The sequence below is a fragment of the Apteryx rowi genome, unplaced genomic scaffold, assembly GCF_003343035.1.
Source record: "Apteryx rowi isolate R43461 unplaced genomic scaffold, aptRow1 scaffold_3, whole genome shotgun sequence".
Lineage (NCBI taxonomy): Eukaryota > Metazoa > Chordata > Aves > Apterygiformes > Apterygidae > Apteryx > Apteryx rowi.
Window position 1 is genome coordinate 1,889,228 of NW_020449418.1, and position 21,114 is coordinate 1,910,341.

General features: G+C 37.9%; 1 protein-coding gene across 2 annotated transcripts in view; it reads left to right on the top strand.

The window, feature by feature from the left end:
* The window catches only part of NRAP (nebulin related anchoring protein), a 54,153-nt gene that overhangs the window by 30,578 nt on the left and 2,461 nt on the right, over positions 1-21,114 (top strand). For both annotated transcript variants that reach the window (XM_026069719.1, XM_026069720.1), the window contains exons 24-39: positions 195-506; positions 1,395-1,499; positions 3,737-3,835; positions 5,527-5,631; positions 6,038-6,145; positions 6,848-6,961; positions 8,402-8,599; positions 10,500-10,604; positions 11,623-11,721; positions 12,491-12,595; positions 12,950-13,057; positions 14,714-15,025; positions 17,774-17,878; positions 18,560-18,658; positions 18,768-18,872; positions 20,443-20,550. In XM_026069719.1, the coding sequence (XP_025925504.1) occupies positions 195-506; positions 1,395-1,499; positions 3,737-3,835; positions 5,527-5,631; positions 6,038-6,145; positions 6,848-6,961; positions 8,402-8,599; positions 10,500-10,604; positions 11,623-11,721; positions 12,491-12,595; positions 12,950-13,057; positions 14,714-15,025; positions 17,774-17,878; positions 18,560-18,658; positions 18,768-18,872; positions 20,443-20,550 (2,187 nt within the window). The remainder of the gene's footprint in view (positions 1-194; positions 507-1,394; positions 1,500-3,736; positions 3,836-5,526; positions 5,632-6,037; positions 6,146-6,847; positions 6,962-8,401; positions 8,600-10,499; positions 10,605-11,622; positions 11,722-12,490; positions 12,596-12,949; positions 13,058-14,713; positions 15,026-17,773; positions 17,879-18,559; positions 18,659-18,767; positions 18,873-20,442; positions 20,551-21,114) is intronic.

A 21,114-nucleotide genomic window follows, 5' to 3' on the forward strand; every position in this document is an offset into this window, starting at 1 on the left:
TATTGGAAAAGGATTTATTCTTTATGGACACTTCCTAATTTCTACGCCATTCTAATTCTCTTTTGCAAATGGATTTCTTACTTGCTTCTTCACCCAGCATTTCACAACATTTATAGATGACTGCTTGACTACTAGCAGAGCTGCTGGCTTGAGAACATATATCATTTATTCATGGTCTATTTGTTTCTTTCCAGATAAAATATAAGGAAAGTTATGAGAAGACAAAGGGTAAGCTGATTGGAGTGAAAGCTGTGAAGGAAGATTCACAGATGGCTCATTCCCTTCAAATGTCAAAGTTGCAGAGTGATCTGGAGTACAAGAAGGCATTCGAGGACACAAAGACTCAGTTCCATGTCTCCATGGATATGGTCAACCTTGTCCATGCCAAAAAGGCTCAGAATTTGGCCACAGATAGAGGATACAAGACAGCCCTCCATCACTACACTGCTCTGCCTACTGACATGAAAGTGGCATGGGCCAAGTGGGCGTATGGATTGCAAAGTGATGTAAGTCCAGAGCTTAACACTGTTTCACTCAACCCTTTCAGATGCTTAGGGCTGAGTTTCTTTAGATATTTATGCTTTTAAGGCCATGACCTATTTATGCATTAACATTTTAAACTATTAAACAGTTAATATTTAAACTGTTAATATTAACTACTAATTTGCCCAAGAGGGGTATTTAAGGTGTGTATATTTAAGGTTTTACGGTCACATGCTCTGCTGTAACCTTTAGATGCACTGTCTGACACTATATGTGGTTACTGTAAGTCAGACTTGCCAGTCTGAGGTTTTAAGTCAGAACTTCTAAAGGAAACTAAGATACATATGTCTACAAGTCTTGTTGAGATGTAGGTGCTGAATCACATTTAGTCCTTTGGGAGTCCCAGCTGTAGTGCTTGTATAAGCTTTTGGAATTTAGTAGCCTGTTGGTATGAGAGATTTGTGAGGAAAAGGAGAAGTATACCTATATCCTTCCTCYTTAAAGATGTATGGGAAAAAAACAAATGAAATGCTTTCCCTCCAGTGTAACACTAGGATAGCGGTTGGGAAGTGCTAAGTGTCATTTTCATATCATTGCAAATCCTTAACGTCCTTTTGAAAATGCACACCAGATGCTGAAGTTTTTGCCCAGTCAGAAGAGGAATTACCAATGACAGGAAGGTATAGACCACTTTTAAAAATTGCTTTTCAAAGCATATTGTGCAAGTGCTGGTGAGTCCTGATACCGCCATCTCATTCTCTAATTTTTTTGCTTTCCTTGCAGCTGCACAGAAGTGAATAACAAAAGCAGGCACTAATTTGACTTCGTTGTTGCTCCCTAGTTGTCTGAATCCTTTAACAGCACTTTAAGTGTATGAGCACCAACAATAGGACTGTTTTTTTCTTTGTCAGAACCGATACAGAGCAGATTTGAACTGGATGAAAGGAGCCGGATGGATAGCCACTGGGTCATTAAATGTGGAGCAGGCTAAAAAGGCGGGAGAACTCATTAGTGAGGTGAGATTTCATGACAGCATGTAACAGAATTTGCTGCATAATGCGTGCAAAATGCCTGTATAAAATTAAAATAATTTCCACTCAAAGGGGAAAGAAAAAGGCATACCACATGAAAGCCCTCAAAACCAGGGATAGGACTGGTAATTAGAGGGAAACCAGATACCAAACACACACCAGTAGGAGTCCATATAGCCTTTGCAAAAACAAAGTAGGTGACAAATGATATTATGAATAATAATGGCAATCAAACAGTGCTCAATTGCTACCCACTAGCCTACTTTTTTAATGAAGCAAAACAGGAAAGATGATGAAAAGATGCAGTCATTGCACCCAGAACCTCTTTTGTAAAAGATACAAGTTCTTTCTTGCTCCTTTTTTCATATATATTCACATTAGATATTGAAATTCATATATATTTCTGTAGCTATCTATCTTTCTCAGTGGTTTTCATCCTTATTTCTTTCTATAACCAGTATCACTTGCTTGAAAAGGCAAGCTCTAGAATCCTTTACAGTATTCTGTTGCAGTGATTCAGAGTGAGCCCTATTGGCCAAATCTGCTTCAGTAGGAGACTGAATCTCGTGATGTTTTAGATAATGACTGCTGAGGCAGGAATCATCTGTCCATTCACTCAATTAAAAAAAACAGTGTAACCACTGGTATAGTGTCTGAGCAAAGATACAGTTGTCCTTTCACATCTGTCTAATTCATGACTTTATTTTTTCCCCCTACAATCATCTGCAATGAAAACTGACTTTTGGGGCACAATAAACTAGATTCTCAGCTAGTGTAAAACAAGGTAACTTCATAAATGCCAGTGCAGCAATACCAGCTAGGATAATAACTGTGAATCTGTGCCCAGATGTCAACTAATRCAAATACTTTCAAGGCATACCTTTGTCCTAGATGATTGCCACTTTTGTAGAGCAGTTGGTGATAGGAGCAAATTGCTTGGGATAGACTATTGTTAAAGCATGATCCCACTTAAATAGTAGTTCTGACTTGGGTTAGGGTTGTTGCTGATGCAGTAGTAGTGAAAACTTTGCCATATTGAAATTTGACATGCTAGGCTGTTCATATCAAGCTTTTAATGAGTACTAAATAATTATAGATGTCTGTGACCCTCCTCCCTTACATACACACTATGAATACCCCTTGTAATATTGCTAAAAAGCAAATGCCATAATATTTCTCAGAACTAAAAGTAGAGATGTTCTGGTCAACTACCATTTGTCTCCACAACTGAACAGGAGAAGGAGTAAGCTACCTGTGTGTCCAGTTAAACTCAGTTATAGTTGCTCATTGCTAAGGGATTTGGCTCTGAAACCAAAACATTGCTCATAAGCTTGTAATCCCTTAAAAGAGTTAACATGTTTTACATCAGGGTTTTGAATTCCCAAAGAATCAGGGAATTACCTCAAACACATTTTTGTGGATCACAGCTCAGTTTAAAGGAGGCTTACATGCCTTTAGGTTTGAACGCTGAACTACAAACCATTTCCAAAAGTGCCATGAACATACTTATTGATTTGAGAGTTCATCTCAGGCATCAGGAAAATTTAGTACACTCTTCTTGGAGAAGAGATAAGAGTAATGATGGATATATGACAATCCATGCAGAAAGGGAAGCTTTTAGTGACCGAGGCATATGGATACAATGTAAGTTTGCCATCAGGCAGCCTTCATTTTAATTATGTATATATAGCAAGATCTCTCAGAAGTTGCTATGGGCCCTTTCAAACAAGGAGAATTAATATCAGTACCTCGAAAATATACTGTAATAATTAGGCACTGTGTTAATAACTGTACAGTTTTGCTGTAGATAAGCGTTAAACAATAAGTTTAACCATTGCCATTATTATCATACTACAATTTTATACCATTTCTTGCTTAAAGCAGCTATAAATAAAAAATGTAATCAGTCATACTGTATTTGAAGCCATCTGAAAAAGATTTTCCAATCATGAGTCCTGGAGTATTTTAGTAGGCATAATCTGATTTTGAAATGTTTTCTTTATATTTGGGGACAAATACTTTAATATTAATCAGCAAAAGGTTATTGTTAAATTGAAACAAATATTAATCTGAAAGTACCTAGGACATAAAGATGAGGAAAGAGGAATAATAATTATGTTCACAAATTCACTCTAATCTCCAGCAACCTATGATTTTTCTCTTTCAAATAGCATGAAAGAGCAGCACAAAATTCACAGCTTTGATCTTTTTCTGCTCAACAGAAGAAGTACCGTCAGCATCCATATGCTTTGAAGTTTACCAGTATTAAAGACACTCCTGAGATGATCCAGGCTAGAATTAGTTATAACCAGGCTGTGGATGTAAGTTATAATATATATACATTATGATTATAAGAGCGGTATCCTCTTTGAACGACCTGATTGAAGCACTGGCTTTCTCTCTGTTTCTTTCTCTGAGATTATTCTTGGGAACCATGAAACTTCTGTGTTCTGGTGTGGTGCATCTCACAAAGAGCGTGTTTCTAACTTGGAGCGGAAAGCCATGAGACCACACTAAAGTGAATGGGAGTTTCATGTACAAATATCCATTTTTTTTTTTCATAAGTAAAACTTAGGAGTAAGACAGGCCTTTGACTCTTAGAGACTTTTGGCCTTTTGAGACTCATTGAGGAAGAAAATATTTGGGGGTCTTCCCCTTTTCAGACAGATCTTTCAAATTTCAATTTTGCATATTCTTTGGAAACAAAATGCGAGGCAGCATGACAAGGAAGAAAAAACTAATAATTTCAAGCTGTCACCCTGCTGAGAGAGAAATCCAGGAGGGGAACCYAAAAGGGAAGAACTGAGGCTGTTTGGTGTTTAAACATGTTTATTTTTAATAGAAGAGCGATTTAGAACTATTGTAGACTTAACTGGGATAATGCAGAAGTGAATAATAAGCAAAAGTCACTCAAAAAAGACAAGTTTCAAACATGAGAGAATGTTTTATTGTGAAAATAGATATTTTTAAAACGAAGAAGAAGATGAAAGACTTTGTGTAAAACACATGCTATTGTAACACATATAGTGTCTGTGCCTTTGGTTTAATTAATAAGATCCAAAAGACTTGCATCTCAGGCAGGATAAATGTAAGTCATTTTGTTCCACTGAGCCACAGTCAAAATCAGTCTGCTACTCTACTCCTTCACGTATGGAGTTCTTATTGACTTTCCTCTCATGGAGCTGCTGTACAAGAGGGTCTACCTGCAACAGAAAGTGGCAGCAGAGTTAAATATTGAGGTTCATCTAACCTAGTCTCTGCCTAGTCTCAAACTCTCAGGTAGAATCACATTTCTAGGAAAGACAAGGGTGGTCAAGACATGGGTCATATCTAAAGCAAAAAAAAAAAAAAAAAAGGAAACTGGAGGCTATCTGTACTAGTCTACTAGTCTGAAAACTACAGTGTCAATGTAAGAAGAAACTAAGATAAGAAAGAAAAATAATTTGAAAGAGGCGAAATTTGAAAAGGCATTGTAGGTGAAATTCAAGTTAACTGGACAGAACTCTTATCTGTCTGCAGACATCTGAAAGATAGCTAGTCCTGAGCGAACCTGCTACGCTTCCTCCAAAAAGTGATACGAGTGGCCCATCACACCTATTTTAGGACCCGAGGCTTTTATATCTACAGAATTTAATTCTATGGAATTACAGAAGTGTCTGTGGGCCACTCATGGCTGCATATTCTTAATAAAAACTGTTAATTCTCCCTCTCTCTACTCACATATGTTGGAATTCTTATCAAATTAATATTCAGATATCTGAATTTTCATATTCATTGATTTATACCCTTAAAACGTCAAGGAGTTCCTCTCTAGTGTACTCTAGCTGATAGGTATATCGTGCCCCAAAACTTTTTACATACTTTTTAACTGATACAACTATCTTTATTAATTAATGCTGCTGTCATTTTTCTGTACTCCTTGCTTTTCATTAACCTATTTGTTAATGTTTATTTGAACTAGTGATTGAATGTGTAGTGAGTACTTGCTACTAAAATTTTTCTCTATTTGCAGAGACTATACAAGGAGCATGGAGAGAGTGTAAAACATCAGTATACACCAACAGCAGATCTTCCTGAAATCCTTCAGGCCAAATTAAATGCTATGAATATCAGTGAGGTACAAATCTGACCTTTAATATTTTAGAGGAAAGTGAAAAATTCAGTAGTGCTTTGCCATTTGTCCTACACAGGAAATCACAAATTTTTTTTCCTCTCCCCAGTATGCAATCATTCTATGGTCTAAATATTTTTGAAGTAAAATGAGAAATTAAACTTCTTACCAAACTTCATATCAAACCTCTATTAATTTAGTAAGATTAAGAATGAACAAACAGGTACATTTTTATAATGGACATCTGCGATTTGATTATCCTGTTGTGTGTTGATAGTTTCATTTATGTCAGSCCTTTGTGTTAGAACAGGATGTAATTAACATGCTTATATTGCGAGGATAACAGAAATGCTGCTGTGTCAACCATCTGAACAGCTACTCTGCTTCACTTCTGTCCCATATTTCCTACCAGATTCGCTATAAGGAATCCTGGGGAAAGATGAAAGATGGTGGCTATCAACTGAAACTAGATGCCATTCCATTCCAGGCAGCAAAGGCTTCGGGTGAAATCATAAGTGATGTAGGTGAACTTACTGCTGATATTGTCCTCAGTCACTCCAGAATCTTTCTGCTCTGCTGAGTGACTCTTGTTGGAAACAGCATGTCCAGCCAACTCTACAGCTGGGAGACATTGTGCCTCAGTCTAGTTCATTGCTGTGATTTTGAAGGTGCCGATGCAATGAAGTGTTATTGGTAACTAAGCAAGGGGAAGTTTGCTAAAGCAAACATCTGTTAGCAAAGTTGACCAGCTCATGTGCTGGCAGGTCACAGGGCTTGTTCAGAAACCCATGTTTTGGGTGTCACTTACAGGTTGTAAAGAGGTATAAATTAATTTCAGGGATAGGATACTTGTTGTTCTGAGTTTTCTAGAGAGCCAATGGAGAGAGGTTCCTCAGTAGAACCTGCAGCACCTGCACTAGGTTCTTGTGGTCTACCACTTGTGTAATAGCAGGTGACTAACTTTTGAAAGTGTTAATTTGTGTATTTCTTGTGGTTTTCCTCTAAATAGGATAAAATATTAAAATGTTTACACAGATGAGGTATTCTTAGCATCCTCTTAAGGTTTATTCAGATTTATTAGCATATTAAGTATAGCAAGAATTTATTGCCCATAGCTCTCCTTCTGTAATATGAGAACCCGTTTATTTGCATTTTAACAATTTTGACTGATACTTGTGTCCCTTCACTTCTATTCAGATTTCTATTCTTATTTACTTTTCAGTACAAGTATAAGGAGGCATTTGAGAAAATGAAAGGACAGATGGTTGGCTCCCGTGGCCTGGATGGTGATATTCATATTGCTCATTCAGTTCATGCAGCATTGGTACAGAGTGATGTAAGTACAAGAAAGAAGATGTGGGTATTTTGGAATTCTTTTCCTAACAGAACGTAGTTCTTCATGGAAGATGTACTTAGCTGTGGACTAACTTCTGTCAGACTCTTTCAGACTTCAGGTTTTCTCTCGCGCTTTCTAGATATTTTGATATAATCATGATGTTATCATTTTTCACATGATTTACAATAACATTAATTGACAGTAAAAACAGATCTATGTATTCTTGCACAGCCCTTGCTCCAAGCCACTGTTTCCTGGCACAGAGCATTTTACTCTGCGGAATTATCACTCAGAGGCGGTTTAAGTTGAGAATTACTAGTATTCTTTGCACACAAGTAAATTAAGTTTGGTAGAGGTACAAAGTTGTTTAGTGATTATTTTCARTTTACTGTTTTCTTGAAAGGCTATAGAATGAATGAGATTATGGAATTTCAAGTTGCTTTTTTTTTTTGGTCATACAGTTGTTCCCACTTGGTCTTGGGAAATGCTAAGAATCACATTTCGTTCATTGTCTATAAGCATTGTGACTGTTCAGTACCTTTTAAACACTGTGGCTTAAACCAGAAAGCAGTGAAACATTTGTCTGACTTTAGCACATAAGTAATCTCAGAAGAACTACTTATTTCCTTACCAAAATTACACATACCGAGCCTGATCATGGATATTATGGGAATGTGTTCATGGATTTCAGTGAGTGCTGGGCTTGTACTGGGACTTTCTTGCATGATGGTATGCTTAGAGTCATACAGATAGCAATAAGTGTCTGAAGAATTTGGCCATCTGCCAAGTTACTTTAAGTTATTTTGATGAGCATCAACAATTCTGGATGAACTGTCTGAACATCTGAAGTTGCATAAGCTTATCTGGAAATTTTGTGTGAAAAAAATTCTTTGAAGATCCCTAGGACTTTCTTTTCCTGGCCAGATCCAACAGGTGGGGGAACCTTCCCCCACAAAATAGCATTTAAAACTATAAAATGAAGCTGGCCAAATCAGTTGAGACCAACAAATATTTTGAGTGAGGATTAGTAGTGATTCTTATTTAAATATGGCTGTTTGGGTTTTATCTTCAGGCAGTAACTTCAACTTTTTGTTGTGCTTTCTAGAAATGCAGTGAATTAAGAATTCATTTGTCAGTTTGATAATTTTGTAGATTAGATGTATCCAGTTTTAACAAAAAATGAAAATTATAAAAAAAAACCCCTCAGTCTGTTTAAATATAACATAGATGGATACTATTTTGACCTGGAATAGACTGCAGCATATTCTAATTATACATACTGGTCATTCACAGTACAGTTAGATATGTTAGGGAACCTACTTTTAGAAAGAATAATTTATACTGGAAAATGGAGAAATACAGAGAGTGTCTCTTTTGATCAAAACCTGAATTTTGATTACCATGCTGTGATATATATGTGATCTGTATTTAATTTGATAGGTGAAATATAAGCAAGGTTTTGAGCATACGAAGACTCACTTCCATCTGCCACTGGATATGATAAACTTGGTACATGCCAGGAAAGCCCAGTCTTTGGTCAGTGAACAAGAATACAGACAGCTGCTGCACCAGTACACTTCTTTGACTGATGATGTGAGATTGCGGTGTGCCAAGAACGCACATAAACTACAGAGTGAGGTAACTGCAAAACATCCCAGTGTTATTTCCCTGCTGGGTCTGATGCAAGATAGTTCTGTTCCCAACCATGACAGCTGATGGTATGTATTTCAACAGCAGTTGAGGGATAAACAATGGCTGTTCCCCCTTGATTACATCCAGGAATGAGACATTTATCTTATTAGGCAGTTGTACAGTGTGTGTGATCACACCATTTCAAGATGTAAAGTACAGTAGTCTTTGATGACTGGGCAGAGAAGTATTTGCAAGTGGGGATGATTGTACTGTTAGAGAAATACTCTTTTTAAGGTCTTTTTAACCATGCAAACTGTTTACCTGCTGATCTTTGAGTTGGTTTGCATCTGGGTGTAATTAATGGGTACTTCCAGAAGCAAGATGCCTATTGTTTAAAAATATGTCTGATTTGTAAAAGACCAGTAAACTATGGTCCAAGATATAACCACTGAAAGTCTAATGAGGATGAATTTAGCCTAGTATGTAATCTTGAGTAGAATTAACTGGATAATGCCTAACAAATTCAAGGGTAGGTTGTGTCTGTAGGCACAGCCTTGAGCAAAGGGCATTTAATAGATTATATTGCCTCAGGAGTCCTCAGGAGATACTATATCTTAAAAACAAATCTGGCCCCAAAATGCCACTGTACATCAGTTTTACACTTTTAACAGTCTTAAAGATGGCAGACTGTATTCGAACAAGTGTTAACATCAGCTGCCGGTCGTGCTGCCCTGACTTGAGTGAAAGCACACATAATCAGAGATTCTGAGGCAGGTTTCCCTCCATGCCTGTCTTCTGAGTTGGGAATAAAATGTTAATTGGCAGCAACACTTTTTAGTGTAGCATTTACCTCTCTTAAAAGCCGTCTCTAATAGCTGGCAACAGGTGAGTAAAGAGGCCTGGCTTTTGTCCTTTCTATCTACTCACAACGGATATTTCCTGTACACAACACTGTGATGTCTTTGAGTCCAGACCGGACAGAAAAAGTCCAGACTGGACAGACGTACGCAGGAGAGAATAAAAGAGGAGTTAATTCTGCTCTCCTGCGTGGCTGAATAAAATGAAGGTAGAATTCGTTTTCATTCCAAGTGGCTTGCTGAACCAAAACTCCTCATTGAGTACAGCTAGTTCTTCCCTTAGTAAGCAGTAGCAGCTTCCGCATGTGCATTGAATAGGCAAAACTGTGTTTACTAGTTGTTTGATCTTTATACTTTTTTTTCAAGCAGAGAATAAAATGATTCTTGTCCTTATCATCACTCTTCTCATCATCAAATGCAATAGTATTTGTCTTAATGTATCTAGTGCTAAGCTATTGGTAGTATTTGAAAAACTAATATTTGCAATGACTCGCTGCTGTGTTTGGTGGTCTGGAAAACATTTTAACAAAATAGATACTGTGGCACAGCACTGTTTTTTCCCTAGTGTTCCCTGCTTACATTATGAGCATTCAGAACTGTTTGAAAGCAAGGGTATTTTGTCTGAAATGTTACTTATTAAAAGTTCCCAGCTTTTATTGAAGAATATAACTAGTCTCATTTTATATATATCTATACATAAATAATACATGACTTTATATTATATATGAATAAAAGTTATATATCTAGGAAAAGTTTCTTTTCAAAGGTACAAGTGGAATTTGGGAGCCCAAGTATCATTCAGTGTTAATGGGATTTAGTACTCTTCCAAATCTTACATTTGTACTGTCTACGCCTGTTCATGATGAATGTGCCTGCACACACACATGCACACACAAGCACAGGAACATAGGGTAAAGTATATTAACCTGTTGTAGTAGATGCTAATTCTAATGGATTTATTTGAATAACTTTATTGTGTATTTTTCGATGAATAAGTATAGGGCATCTCAAATGCAAACTTGTAATTACTTCTGCTTGGTTTTCCTTAGAATTTATACCGGTCTGATATGAACTTTATGCGAGGAGTTGGATGTATTACTCCAGGGGCCCTAGAGATTGAAGAAAAGAAGAAAGCTTCTGAACTCATCAGTGAGGTAACAAAAGAGGGTTTTGATTTCTCCGCTACAAACAAGAGTTTGCCAGATGTCTTTCTATTAAACTGGGCTGGCAAAGTGACTCACTGGATAATGCTAGGCTCCCTCCCCTTCCATTTGATCACTCCATTCGTGTCCTAACTACAGATGGGTGAACCTGACAGAGTTCAAGGTTTTGCAGACTTTGCTAACTGTTTTCACCAGTCTTTTCTCCTGGGTTTCAGACCCAGATAGTTGTTATTTTATGTGATTTATTTTAGATTTAAAAAGTGCCTTTTCAGCTAAAAATAAGTCTGTGCACTCTATTAGGCACCTTGTACTGTTTCTCCAAAATTAGACTGACTTGCAGAGAGCCCAGTGCCAGAGTGCCCGTTACACTATCCTCAGCTCTCCTTCTGCTTTGCAGTCTTAGTCTGTTTTTCACTTGCTGCCTTTGCATCCAATTCTTTTACCCCTTTGTTAATCAGATTTTTCTTTCCTCTGTTGTGTTCTCTCCTTACACTCTCTGCTAGTTTCAAATCTTGGATCTATTGCCATCATGTAGATGTGCAAGCTGCATTCCAGTGAATGGATCCCTGTTGCAGTGAGCTTGCAGTTATTTTGTTCACAATTCTGACTTAGCACCACTGACCAAGTGGAATCTCATCTTTCCCACAAAAAAGTTCAGCAGGCTTGTGCAGCACCGTCTGTCAGGATTGTATTGCCTTTCCTCTAATTTTGTTAGCCCGGGCTAGTGACATGAAGGGGTGAAATAACCTCATTGCTGCATTCAGCAAAGCAGCACATTTTTCTTTAAGTACACAGAATTCCTTATTTACTGTTAGTTTCCCCTAGTGAGACAAGGCATGCACTAGAGTAGAAAAGGTAAATTAGCCTAATGTTTAATAGATATGTATCCTTTGCAAAGTAGTGTTTTAAGCACAAGAAGCAGTATTAGAGCACTAGTATTAGAAAAAAGTCACTTATCTGACATCACAATTTAGTGATTCTGTTCGTTTTTCTTTCCGTGTGAACTCAGAGTAAATATCGTCAGCAACCACATTCCTTCAAGTACACATCGGTGACAGACTCTCCTGGCCTCCTTCATGCAAAATTCAGCAATATGATTGCTAATGAGGTAGGCTCTTCTAATGTGAATCAGAAAATACGCTTTTCAAAATGCAGTGAGTTAGGGTTGGTAGAGAGGGAAAGAGACAGCCTTGTTCTGAAAAACAGAATGTATCAAAAGGAAAGAAAACGTCACTGATTTCTGCTTCGGCAGAGTTAGATCACAAATAATTTATTCCTGGACAAACATTTAGCACCATTTTTCAGTTCAATCTCATTGTGCCAAATAGTGCTCATGTAGTAGAGTCCTGTTATCAGTTTTTTTATACATGAAACAAAGCCTCAGAATATCAGTCTGGTGGGTGTTCTTGAGGGAGTGCACTTGTATAGTGTGGCCTCTTTAGAGGCCTCCTAAAAAAAAAACCCTTTGCTAATTTCTGAAAACAAGACAAAACCCACGAGCACATTATCAAAAGCCTCTACAATAATATGAAGAATAATCAAAGTTAGAAAATATGGCCAGTCTACCAGAAATATCTACCCTTTTATTTAATACATATTCATGATGCTCTTAACATTCTTAGGTCCATTTTTGGCCTTTTGGCCTGCTGGGAACGTACTAATGCAAGTCTAAGAATATAGTTGGTTGGCATCTTGATATATACGGAACTATTAATTTAGAAGAAAAAAAATGCAATTGCAGTTGTGTTGATATATTCTTAGCTGGTTTTGCGCTAGCTGATAATGGTTGTCATAATCACAAACAACTTAAGTATTTTTGTTATATTTTTGAAACATTAGAAAAATGAATTGCAATTGTCTTTTTTGATCTCTTCTAGCGCTTGTATAAAGCAGCAGGAGAGGACAGTCAGCATCACTATACACCAACACTGGGTCTGCCTGAGTTTACACGGGCAAGAATAAATGCAGCCAACCTCAGTGATGTAAGTTTGTTACATTTGTTCGGACTGGAGGATGAATTGCACAGTGGCAAGGAATGACGGATAAGTCGAGGAATTTTTAGATCTGTTGTATTTATGCTTTCCCCGGTTTGATTATAACGATATCTATGTCCATTAACATGTATACAGTTGTGAGTAAATTAAATCTACATAAAGAATGAGACGCATGTTTTGTCTGAGCTCGTAGCATTTCGTAAAGATAATTAAAAAAAAAATCCTTTGAGAATGAGGAATGAAACTCTAACTCAGAATAACAAATGAAAGAGGCATATTTTGTTTGTTCCTTTGAGCATTTAAAAGTGAAACAGCAATCTACATGTGCCTTTCCTACTTTAGGCGAAATACAGGGAATCTTGGCATAATCTACGTGCTCAAGGCTACAAGCTGACAACGGAAGCACTGCCTTTCCAGACTGCCAAGGCCTCCAGAGAAATTGCTAGTGATGTGAGTTGAATGATTCAACCTTCCATCTTGCCTAATTTCTGTTAACTTCATGTAAAACAATGTCTAAAGCAGATTTCACTGATTTAAAGCAACTCCATAACCATGTGAGACAAGTATTAGACAGAATATATTACTTATGAATGAGATTCTTTGTGTGAACTAAAAAAAAAAAAAAAATCACTGCTAATCAGAAACCAAGCTTGGTTAAACATCTTCCAGTGGGAAATAGCTAGTGAATTAAAGTATTTACAGACAGCCAAATCAAAGAGATTCTCCAAGCTCTCCAGGCTTTCAGCTACTCGTATTGTAAAGTGCCCACTAATTCTGTCCACTAGYTTTGAGCTGGCTTTTGGAAGTGCTTAGTGCCCCTGAGTTGAAATGAAGTCACAAGAAGCTGAAGTTCTTTGAATCTCTGAAAATCAAGAGCTGGCTGTCTGGTTAGGATGTGAAAATTAGTGGATGCTCCTGTAAAGGTGTCCCCTTAAATTCTGAAAGAAGGAAAACAAATTTTCTTCCCCTTAAAAACGTTTTCTCTCTTGGATTGTTATTTGCAAAACACTCAGACATGGTGGTATCCTTTTTTCAGAAAGTGTAATTTCATCTCTTCCTTGCAAGAAATTTCAGAAATAAATTATAAGAAGCACCTACAATTAAACTAAAATTAAGTTTAAAAAAAACCCTCTTAATTTTGTGTAGCCTTTAGTTGCATATTTTTTCTCTAATGTGATAAAATATGAATATATTTAGTGTGTATTTGATTTATGAAGCAACTCTATCTAGTTGTAATTTACAATGTATACTTAACTATATTTTGCAGAGTGCTTTTGGTTATAGCTTCAGATCTGCTCTAAAGGGTACAAGTCCCTAATAGAATTACATGCACTTAGAACAGATCTGAATTTGGCCCTTCATCTTTGAAGCACTTTATAAACATTAGCTAGTGTAATTTAATCCTCACAACTCTCTTGTGTGGTAGATAAGTGTTATTATCCCATTTCAACTACATTATGAACTCTTCAGGGCCCAGGCTTTCTCTTTAAAGTTCCAAACACCCTGTTGATGCTGTATAAATAATCATTATCATCATCATCACCATTTCACAGAGAGGATAAATGCAAGATCATAGGCAGAGTCATAGTCCCAGCTAAGATGAGAATGAGGGGTTGCTGGTGCTTATTCTTGTGCTCAGACCACCATCTTAGGCTTCCCAGCATAGTTATTGATCCAGGAAAGCTGAATTTACTCTTTCAAATAGCTGGGTGGCATTTGCAAATCTGAAGGCTACAGAGTGCATGATGTTTCTCTTGTATAGATTTTTCGTTTTTCTTTTGTTTCTTTCTTGTATGTTCTTATTCCTAGTAATGGAAATATAATTCTATGGGAGATAAAATAAAAATACATGATCTGAGGTTAAACATAATCTGTGCTTTGGGCATATTCAGAGCATGTACTGAGTTGTGCTCAACCTAAATGTTGCAACTACTGTGGTATCTAAACTTGAGAGCAATGAGAGATTCAAACAATTACTTTCTAGTGCTGTATAGCCTGGCTGGTTTTTGTCAGCATAGGTGTTTCAATGACTTATCCTAAGTCAATTAGTTAGAGTAATTAGTCTAACTTTGGCCCTTTGTCGCTTTTACCTTTTCTTGTTTTTAGTACCAGTATAAATACAACTTTGTGGCGGAGAGAGGAAAGCATGTTGGTGCCAAAAGTGTTCTGGATGATACCAGATTGCTGCATTGCTTGCATGCTGCTAAATTACAGAGTGAACAGGAGTATAAGAAAGGATCCCAAGGAGTCTGGTCTCGGTACCATCTGCCCATGGACATGGTGAATCTTGTCCATGCTAAGAAAGCCCAGGCCTTAGTGAGTGACCAGGATTACAGAAAGAGACTCCATGAATTTACAGCAATCCCGGAAGACATGAAGATGAAATGGGCCAAAAGAGCCCATATGCTGCAGAGTGAGGTAAAGACTTTCTTTCTGTTAACTGCAAATTGAGTTTAGCAATAATAAAACCTTACATAACTGGCACAAATTGTATATTGATGTTGGGCAATGTTTTTAGAAAGAGCACTTGTAAACTTAGGTATGCAGAGCAGCAGGATATCTGATTGCTCTCCACATTCGGAACATAAGTGAGTCACACAGAGGTTCTCATGTTATGCGCCTGATGGAAAATTAGTGTGGTCCATATTACTTATTCTAGAGCTGGGGAATATACAAAATCATCTCTCAGTTGGTTAGGTCACAGCCAGCCAGTGGTTTGACAATGACTGCTTTACATGCAGAAGTCTTTGGGCAGGAGGTTAAATGTTCAGAGGCTGGTTGGGGATATCATGTTGGAAGGCTGTTTTACAAACAGAGCTGGTAATATCAAACAACCAGTCCCCCGGATGTATTAGCAGAAATTACTCATGCAAATGTAAGTTCAGACAAACTTTGATGACAGAAATGATGGAATCAGCACAGGCGACATCTGTGTTAACTTTGTATGTTTCCATGTTCACATGTATATTTGTTCAGGGGGACAAGCCATTGTCCATATCTGCTCCCAGACAGATGCAGATGTTGAGTGCATGTATAAAGCTGCCTGTATGCAGGTAGTTGTATTTTGACAATTTAGGGTCCGGTGTCATCTTTCATTAGTCACTGTGTAGCAGGAAGCTCTGTTTGGCTGGTTTTTGTTGTGTAGGAAAAGAAACTGAATGATTCAGCAAGGAAGTGAAAAAGGTTGCTCACAAAGTTGCGCTGGCTTTTTTTTATATGCCTTCAGGGAACTGATCATTTACTGAGCTCAAGATTTTATCGAGAGACAAAGTGCTGGGATATTTGATGAAAAGATGGGAATAGATATTCTCTCTATGAAAGTCAGAGAGGCAATCAAAGCAATGGAGAGTACACATCCTTCTTTCTTACTCAGTGTACTTGCTATCTGGTATCCCAAATGCACTCTTCATTGCCAGAAAAGGCACCTTAAAAGAACCCGCTGTGATTTATGTCTTCAAATGAAAGCAAATGATCCAACTGAAGAATCCCTGTTGGATTTTGTTATTATGATTTCAGTTGTCTTTGTTCTCTGTCAGATGGAAAGAAAAAGGTGTTACCCCAGGAAACTGAGGTATCCAAATGTAGGACAACAAAAATAAGGGAGCAAGTTCTGTGGGGCTTAGGAATGAGTAAGAGAATCTCAGTCCAGTTTCAGAGTAGCACAACAGACCCTAGAGAGTGTATTCAGTGGGGAGAGCAGAGTTTGTCAACTGCATTTTAGTTGCTCTTTCACCACTGGAATTTTAGTCATCAAGCCCTCAAAAATATTTCATAGCAGTCCGTTTTATATGTATATATACATATTACATGTATACACGCATGCACACACATGTACAAACACACAAATATATGTGTGTTTAATAAAATCTGTACATGTATGTAAGGCCATTCCCTGAGGAAAATTTTCTAATCTTCCTTCTCAGGCTGTATGCACCTTCTCTGCGAAGTCACAGAAATCTCACTCTATGCATTCCTCTTCCTCATTTGTTAATGCTGTCACCCTACCTTGCAGATCAGCACTGCTTGGTTCATTAAACCTTTTGTTTCCCAGTGTATTGTTCAGTAGAGCTCTCCAGATGCCTCCGTTTGCCTCATGACTAGTCCTCACAGTATGCTGCTGGTAGAAGACAGGATGCTCTTAGTATGCAAGTTGTCTTAGGGTGTGGAGATACCAGATGGATTTAGGAAGTTTTTTGGGATACTCTTGGGATGGAATAGAAACTGTTGCTAGAAGCAGTTCTTTGTCATTCCAACTCCCATTCCTATTTTCTGCTGTAATGGGTAACAGATGGCATATCAGTTGCTTAGATCTAGATATGCAGGATTTTTTAGCCTTTACCGATCTGTGATGGTGGCTTACATTACAGGAAAGTAACTTTTCCAGGGACTTAGTCCTTAGAGCTTATCAGGGTGTACTTTAGAGCTTGCCTACAAGGGACAGAATAGGAAATGAATAAGAACCTCAGGGCTTGGTCTGCTGCCTTTAGGGACAGGTTAGGAATCCAGAGAAATGATCAAGATGGTTTTGTCTGATCTCATCACTGTCTAGTAAGAGCAATGTAGAGCACCTCTTAGAGCCAGCCGTTTGTTATCTGCATCTTGCATATAGAGAGTTTGAGACTCTGAAAAGCTAAGTGATCGGGTTAAAGTCACACAACGATCCACTGTCACTCTGAAGAAGTCAGAATTGTTGGAGGAAGGGGTGCTTTACTGTCTTTCACCTTTTATTGGGTATATCTTGTTTTTTCCTTACTGAATCAGGAGGTAGAGCAAGCCTTTAATGTGGGTAGAACAGAGTAATGGTCTCCTCTTAGAAATGGGGTTAATGAGGAAGCGTGCACCAGCTAAAATAATTAGTATTCCTGGCTTGAATTCACCTCAGAAAATTATTTCAAAAGGGGTTCTTTTACGCTCAGTACAAACAGGTTATTACTTACTGCTTTGAGTCATACTAATTCACTTGTGGGGCCTCCTCTTGTAACTTGCATATGATACATTATTTAATTCCTGGTGGAGTGAACAAATGCAAACAGTTTGGCTTTATGGCGTGATATATGCATGGCAAATGAAAAACCTCGAAACGTTAATATGAATCAGGAAGTCTTTTTAAAAACCTTAATAGCTGTGGATGCAAAACTGATAGCTAGCGATTTTCATTTTTAACAGCATCGCTACAAATCAGACCTGAACTTCATGAAAGGGGTTGGTTGGATGGCTCTGAGATCTCCGCAGATAGAAAGTGTAAAGAGGGCTGGAGAGCTCATCAGCGAGGTAACTGATAAATCTTTCATGGGATAGCACATCTGTAGGAATTGTTTACCATCAAGGCTCCTCGTTACATGACACTTACGAATGTAGCTTATCGTTTCCTTTTGATGCAGAAGCCTGTTTATACAAGGTCCAAGTTACCATGAAGCAGTATGGGATATACAAGTCCACTGCGTGGCACCTGCTGAATATTTTCCGTTCTGAATGAAACACAAGAGTGTAAACAAAATATGTAGCAATAAATAAATGCAGTAAATTCTATTATGAAATTCTAAGCAGGTGATTATGGAAGTGATATAGAAATACACGGCATTGACAATCACATTGAAGGGGGCATGAGCCTGTTCAGTATCCTGTATTAATGAAGAAGAATTATGAGCTGTCCTAAGCATAGTGTTTGAGAGCTTTTCACATGTGAATTTTCAATGTAAAACCCTACTTTCACAGACAAAATAAGTCTGGTGCCTCGGCACCACTGAAGTGATATAGTGGCATCCCTGCTTCCTAGCTGAAAAAGCAACTCAGACTAAAGCAGAATAGTATTTTTTTAATACTGTGGCCTCAAGAAGGTGATTTTTATGTTTTACTCTAGTTATCACATATTTGGAATCCTGGTTTATCTCTGTCTAACGTAAACCTCTTGGATTTTGTTGTTGTTGTTGTCTTCCCCCGCATCCCTTGCAGACAAAGTACCGTCAGAAGCCAGAAAATTTGAAGTTCACTGCTGTGGTTGACTCTCCAGATCTGGTTCATGCTAAAAATAGCTATCTCCAGTGCAGTGACGTAGGTTTGATTTTACTATAAATGATCTTAACTTTTGTTGCACTTCAATGATTTGACCTCAGCCTTGCTTCCACTATCACTTGTATTCAATGACTTTTGACTCCCCCAGAGGCTGTACAAGGCTGGAGACCCCGAAGCCAGGCACAGGTACACCCTGCCTCCCGATCACCCAGATTTTATTCGAGCCCGCCAGAATGCACTTCAAATCAGCGATGTAAGTAACAGAGCCTTTTACCTCAGGGTTGGTAATGCTCATTTAAGGAAAACAAACTTGCTTGGAAATGCAAAAACTTTCCTGTATGTGTAGACCCTAAGTTCTTTGCTGCCTGAAAAAGTGAGAGGTTGCAGACAGCCAACATGTAGCTAGGTCTGAGCTGGCGGGATTAGGAAAAGTTTATTGTTTTTTGTTGTTTTTTTTTTTTCCTTTTGAGAATCAATTCTGCTTTCTAGGGCAGGAAGCTATCAAGCATTTCAGTCTTTCAGTCTAGCTATAGTTAGTTACAAATTTAAATCCATGAACTTCCATTTGGGTGGGGGAGGAGAAAATAATCCATCCCTTTCCTTGACTATGCAATCTAACTTCATGAGGCTGCAACAATTTATTTTAAACTGTTTCCTTAGACACAGGGGTCATCAACACAGATGCAACCGTATCAGTAAGTGGGATTGTTTTAAAGGGCTCTGCTTCCACACTACTCCAGACAGAGGCATGTTGTCTATCCCTACTTTTTGTTCCCTGTCTTCTTTAACTGTGGAGTCAGAGTGACCTTAGTTTGAAAAATTCTTTGAGTTCCTGGTTTGTGTAGGAGGTGCTCTAGAGCTGAAAGAAACAACTAAGATTTACATTCTTTGAAGCCATAGTGGAAAAAAATAAAAAGAGTGAATATGCACATGAATACAGGATCAGCCCTAGACTCGTTAGCAGGGCTTACAGTAATACTTACATAGCTTCTGTGTGGACTGTTCTACTAGTTCATGCAGGACTTTTGCCATCTCAGTTTACATTCAAATTAACCACTACCTAGCACTACCCATCAGTGAAACACAAGAACACCTTTTCAAACGTGAAGTTGACTTTGTGCTGGTTTTCATATGGTCACAAACCGCAGAAGGGATGAACCAAAGTGTTAAGAAAACAAATGAATAAAACCTGAAAGGGAGAACTAGAAGTGTCAGCTAAGATACAGTGACTGTGTAATGGGAACAGCAAATTAGAAGTTATTGTAAGAATACTACTAATGGAAGAAGAAGCAAATCTAGAGCAATTTCTATTCAGGATGTGAATGTATTTCATAGCCTCAAAGTCACATTGAATATGTTAAAGTAGCTGTTATTCCAGATGAGTTAATGAAGCCACATGTGGCTGGGGATTCAGATAGGAAACACTAGAAAAGCTTGAAATAGCTGGTATTGAAATTATGATGCCATGAAACCCAAGACACTACAAATAGATGCATCAAAAGAGAGAATAAGGGCAATATCAATGCAATATTGATGTGACTGATGCATTGCGGTTTCTAATAGAAATTAAATCAAATAAAAAACAACCACATTCAAGTACAAAAAGAAACCCTGGTGGCACTTTTCAGATGAGACATTTTATCATTATGGAGAACAGAAAAGAAGTTGTGCTATAGAAGTGGATCAAAACCTTGGAGATGGTACTGATGACTCTTGATACAAATAAACCCAGTAGGATAAAACATTTATTATTGCAGTCATGGGACTACATTTAAGAAACTGCAGGGGGAAGTGACTATTTTGTTCTTTTCTTTTCAACACAGAAAGTGTATAAAACATCTTGGGAACAGACAAGGGCATCTGGCTATGATTTTAGGATTGACGCCATCCCATTCCAGACAGCAAAGGCTTCAAGAGAGATTGCTAGTGATGTAAGAATTATTTTATTTCAAACACTTCCCAACCCTCTTCCCATGACACCCCCACCCCATAAAAATGGGTAAATTCTGGCATAAGTGAACCTTATAGTCTAGTTTGGGAGAACTGGTGACCTGGTTAAACCAAATGCTGGTAAGCGCAAAGATTTCCAACTATAGGTTCCCATTAATAATATTCAAAAACAGATTGGTGTGTTTCATTTCAAAGCTCTATTCTTGGGAAAGAGGTATATTATGATATACTTAAGTAAACTAGACTATGAATAGTCAAAGCATGAGCTTGATTAGAGTGGGTCACCTTTGAACACATGAGATTGCAGTTGGCAGGAATGCTGAAGATGGAAGAGCTTCATTGCTTGAGCCGTTTATTGTGTACACCAGACAGTACAAGAATAAGAGGAACTGTGGCTGCTTTCAAGAGATGAGTATTTGGGGATCCCTGATCTTTCCACTCCTTTAACAATTAGCACAGAGGTCCTTATCCTAGAGTGTCATGTTAGATTAAGTGATACAGTTTGGTATCAGACAAACCCTTGGTCTCTGTGCACTACAGGAAGC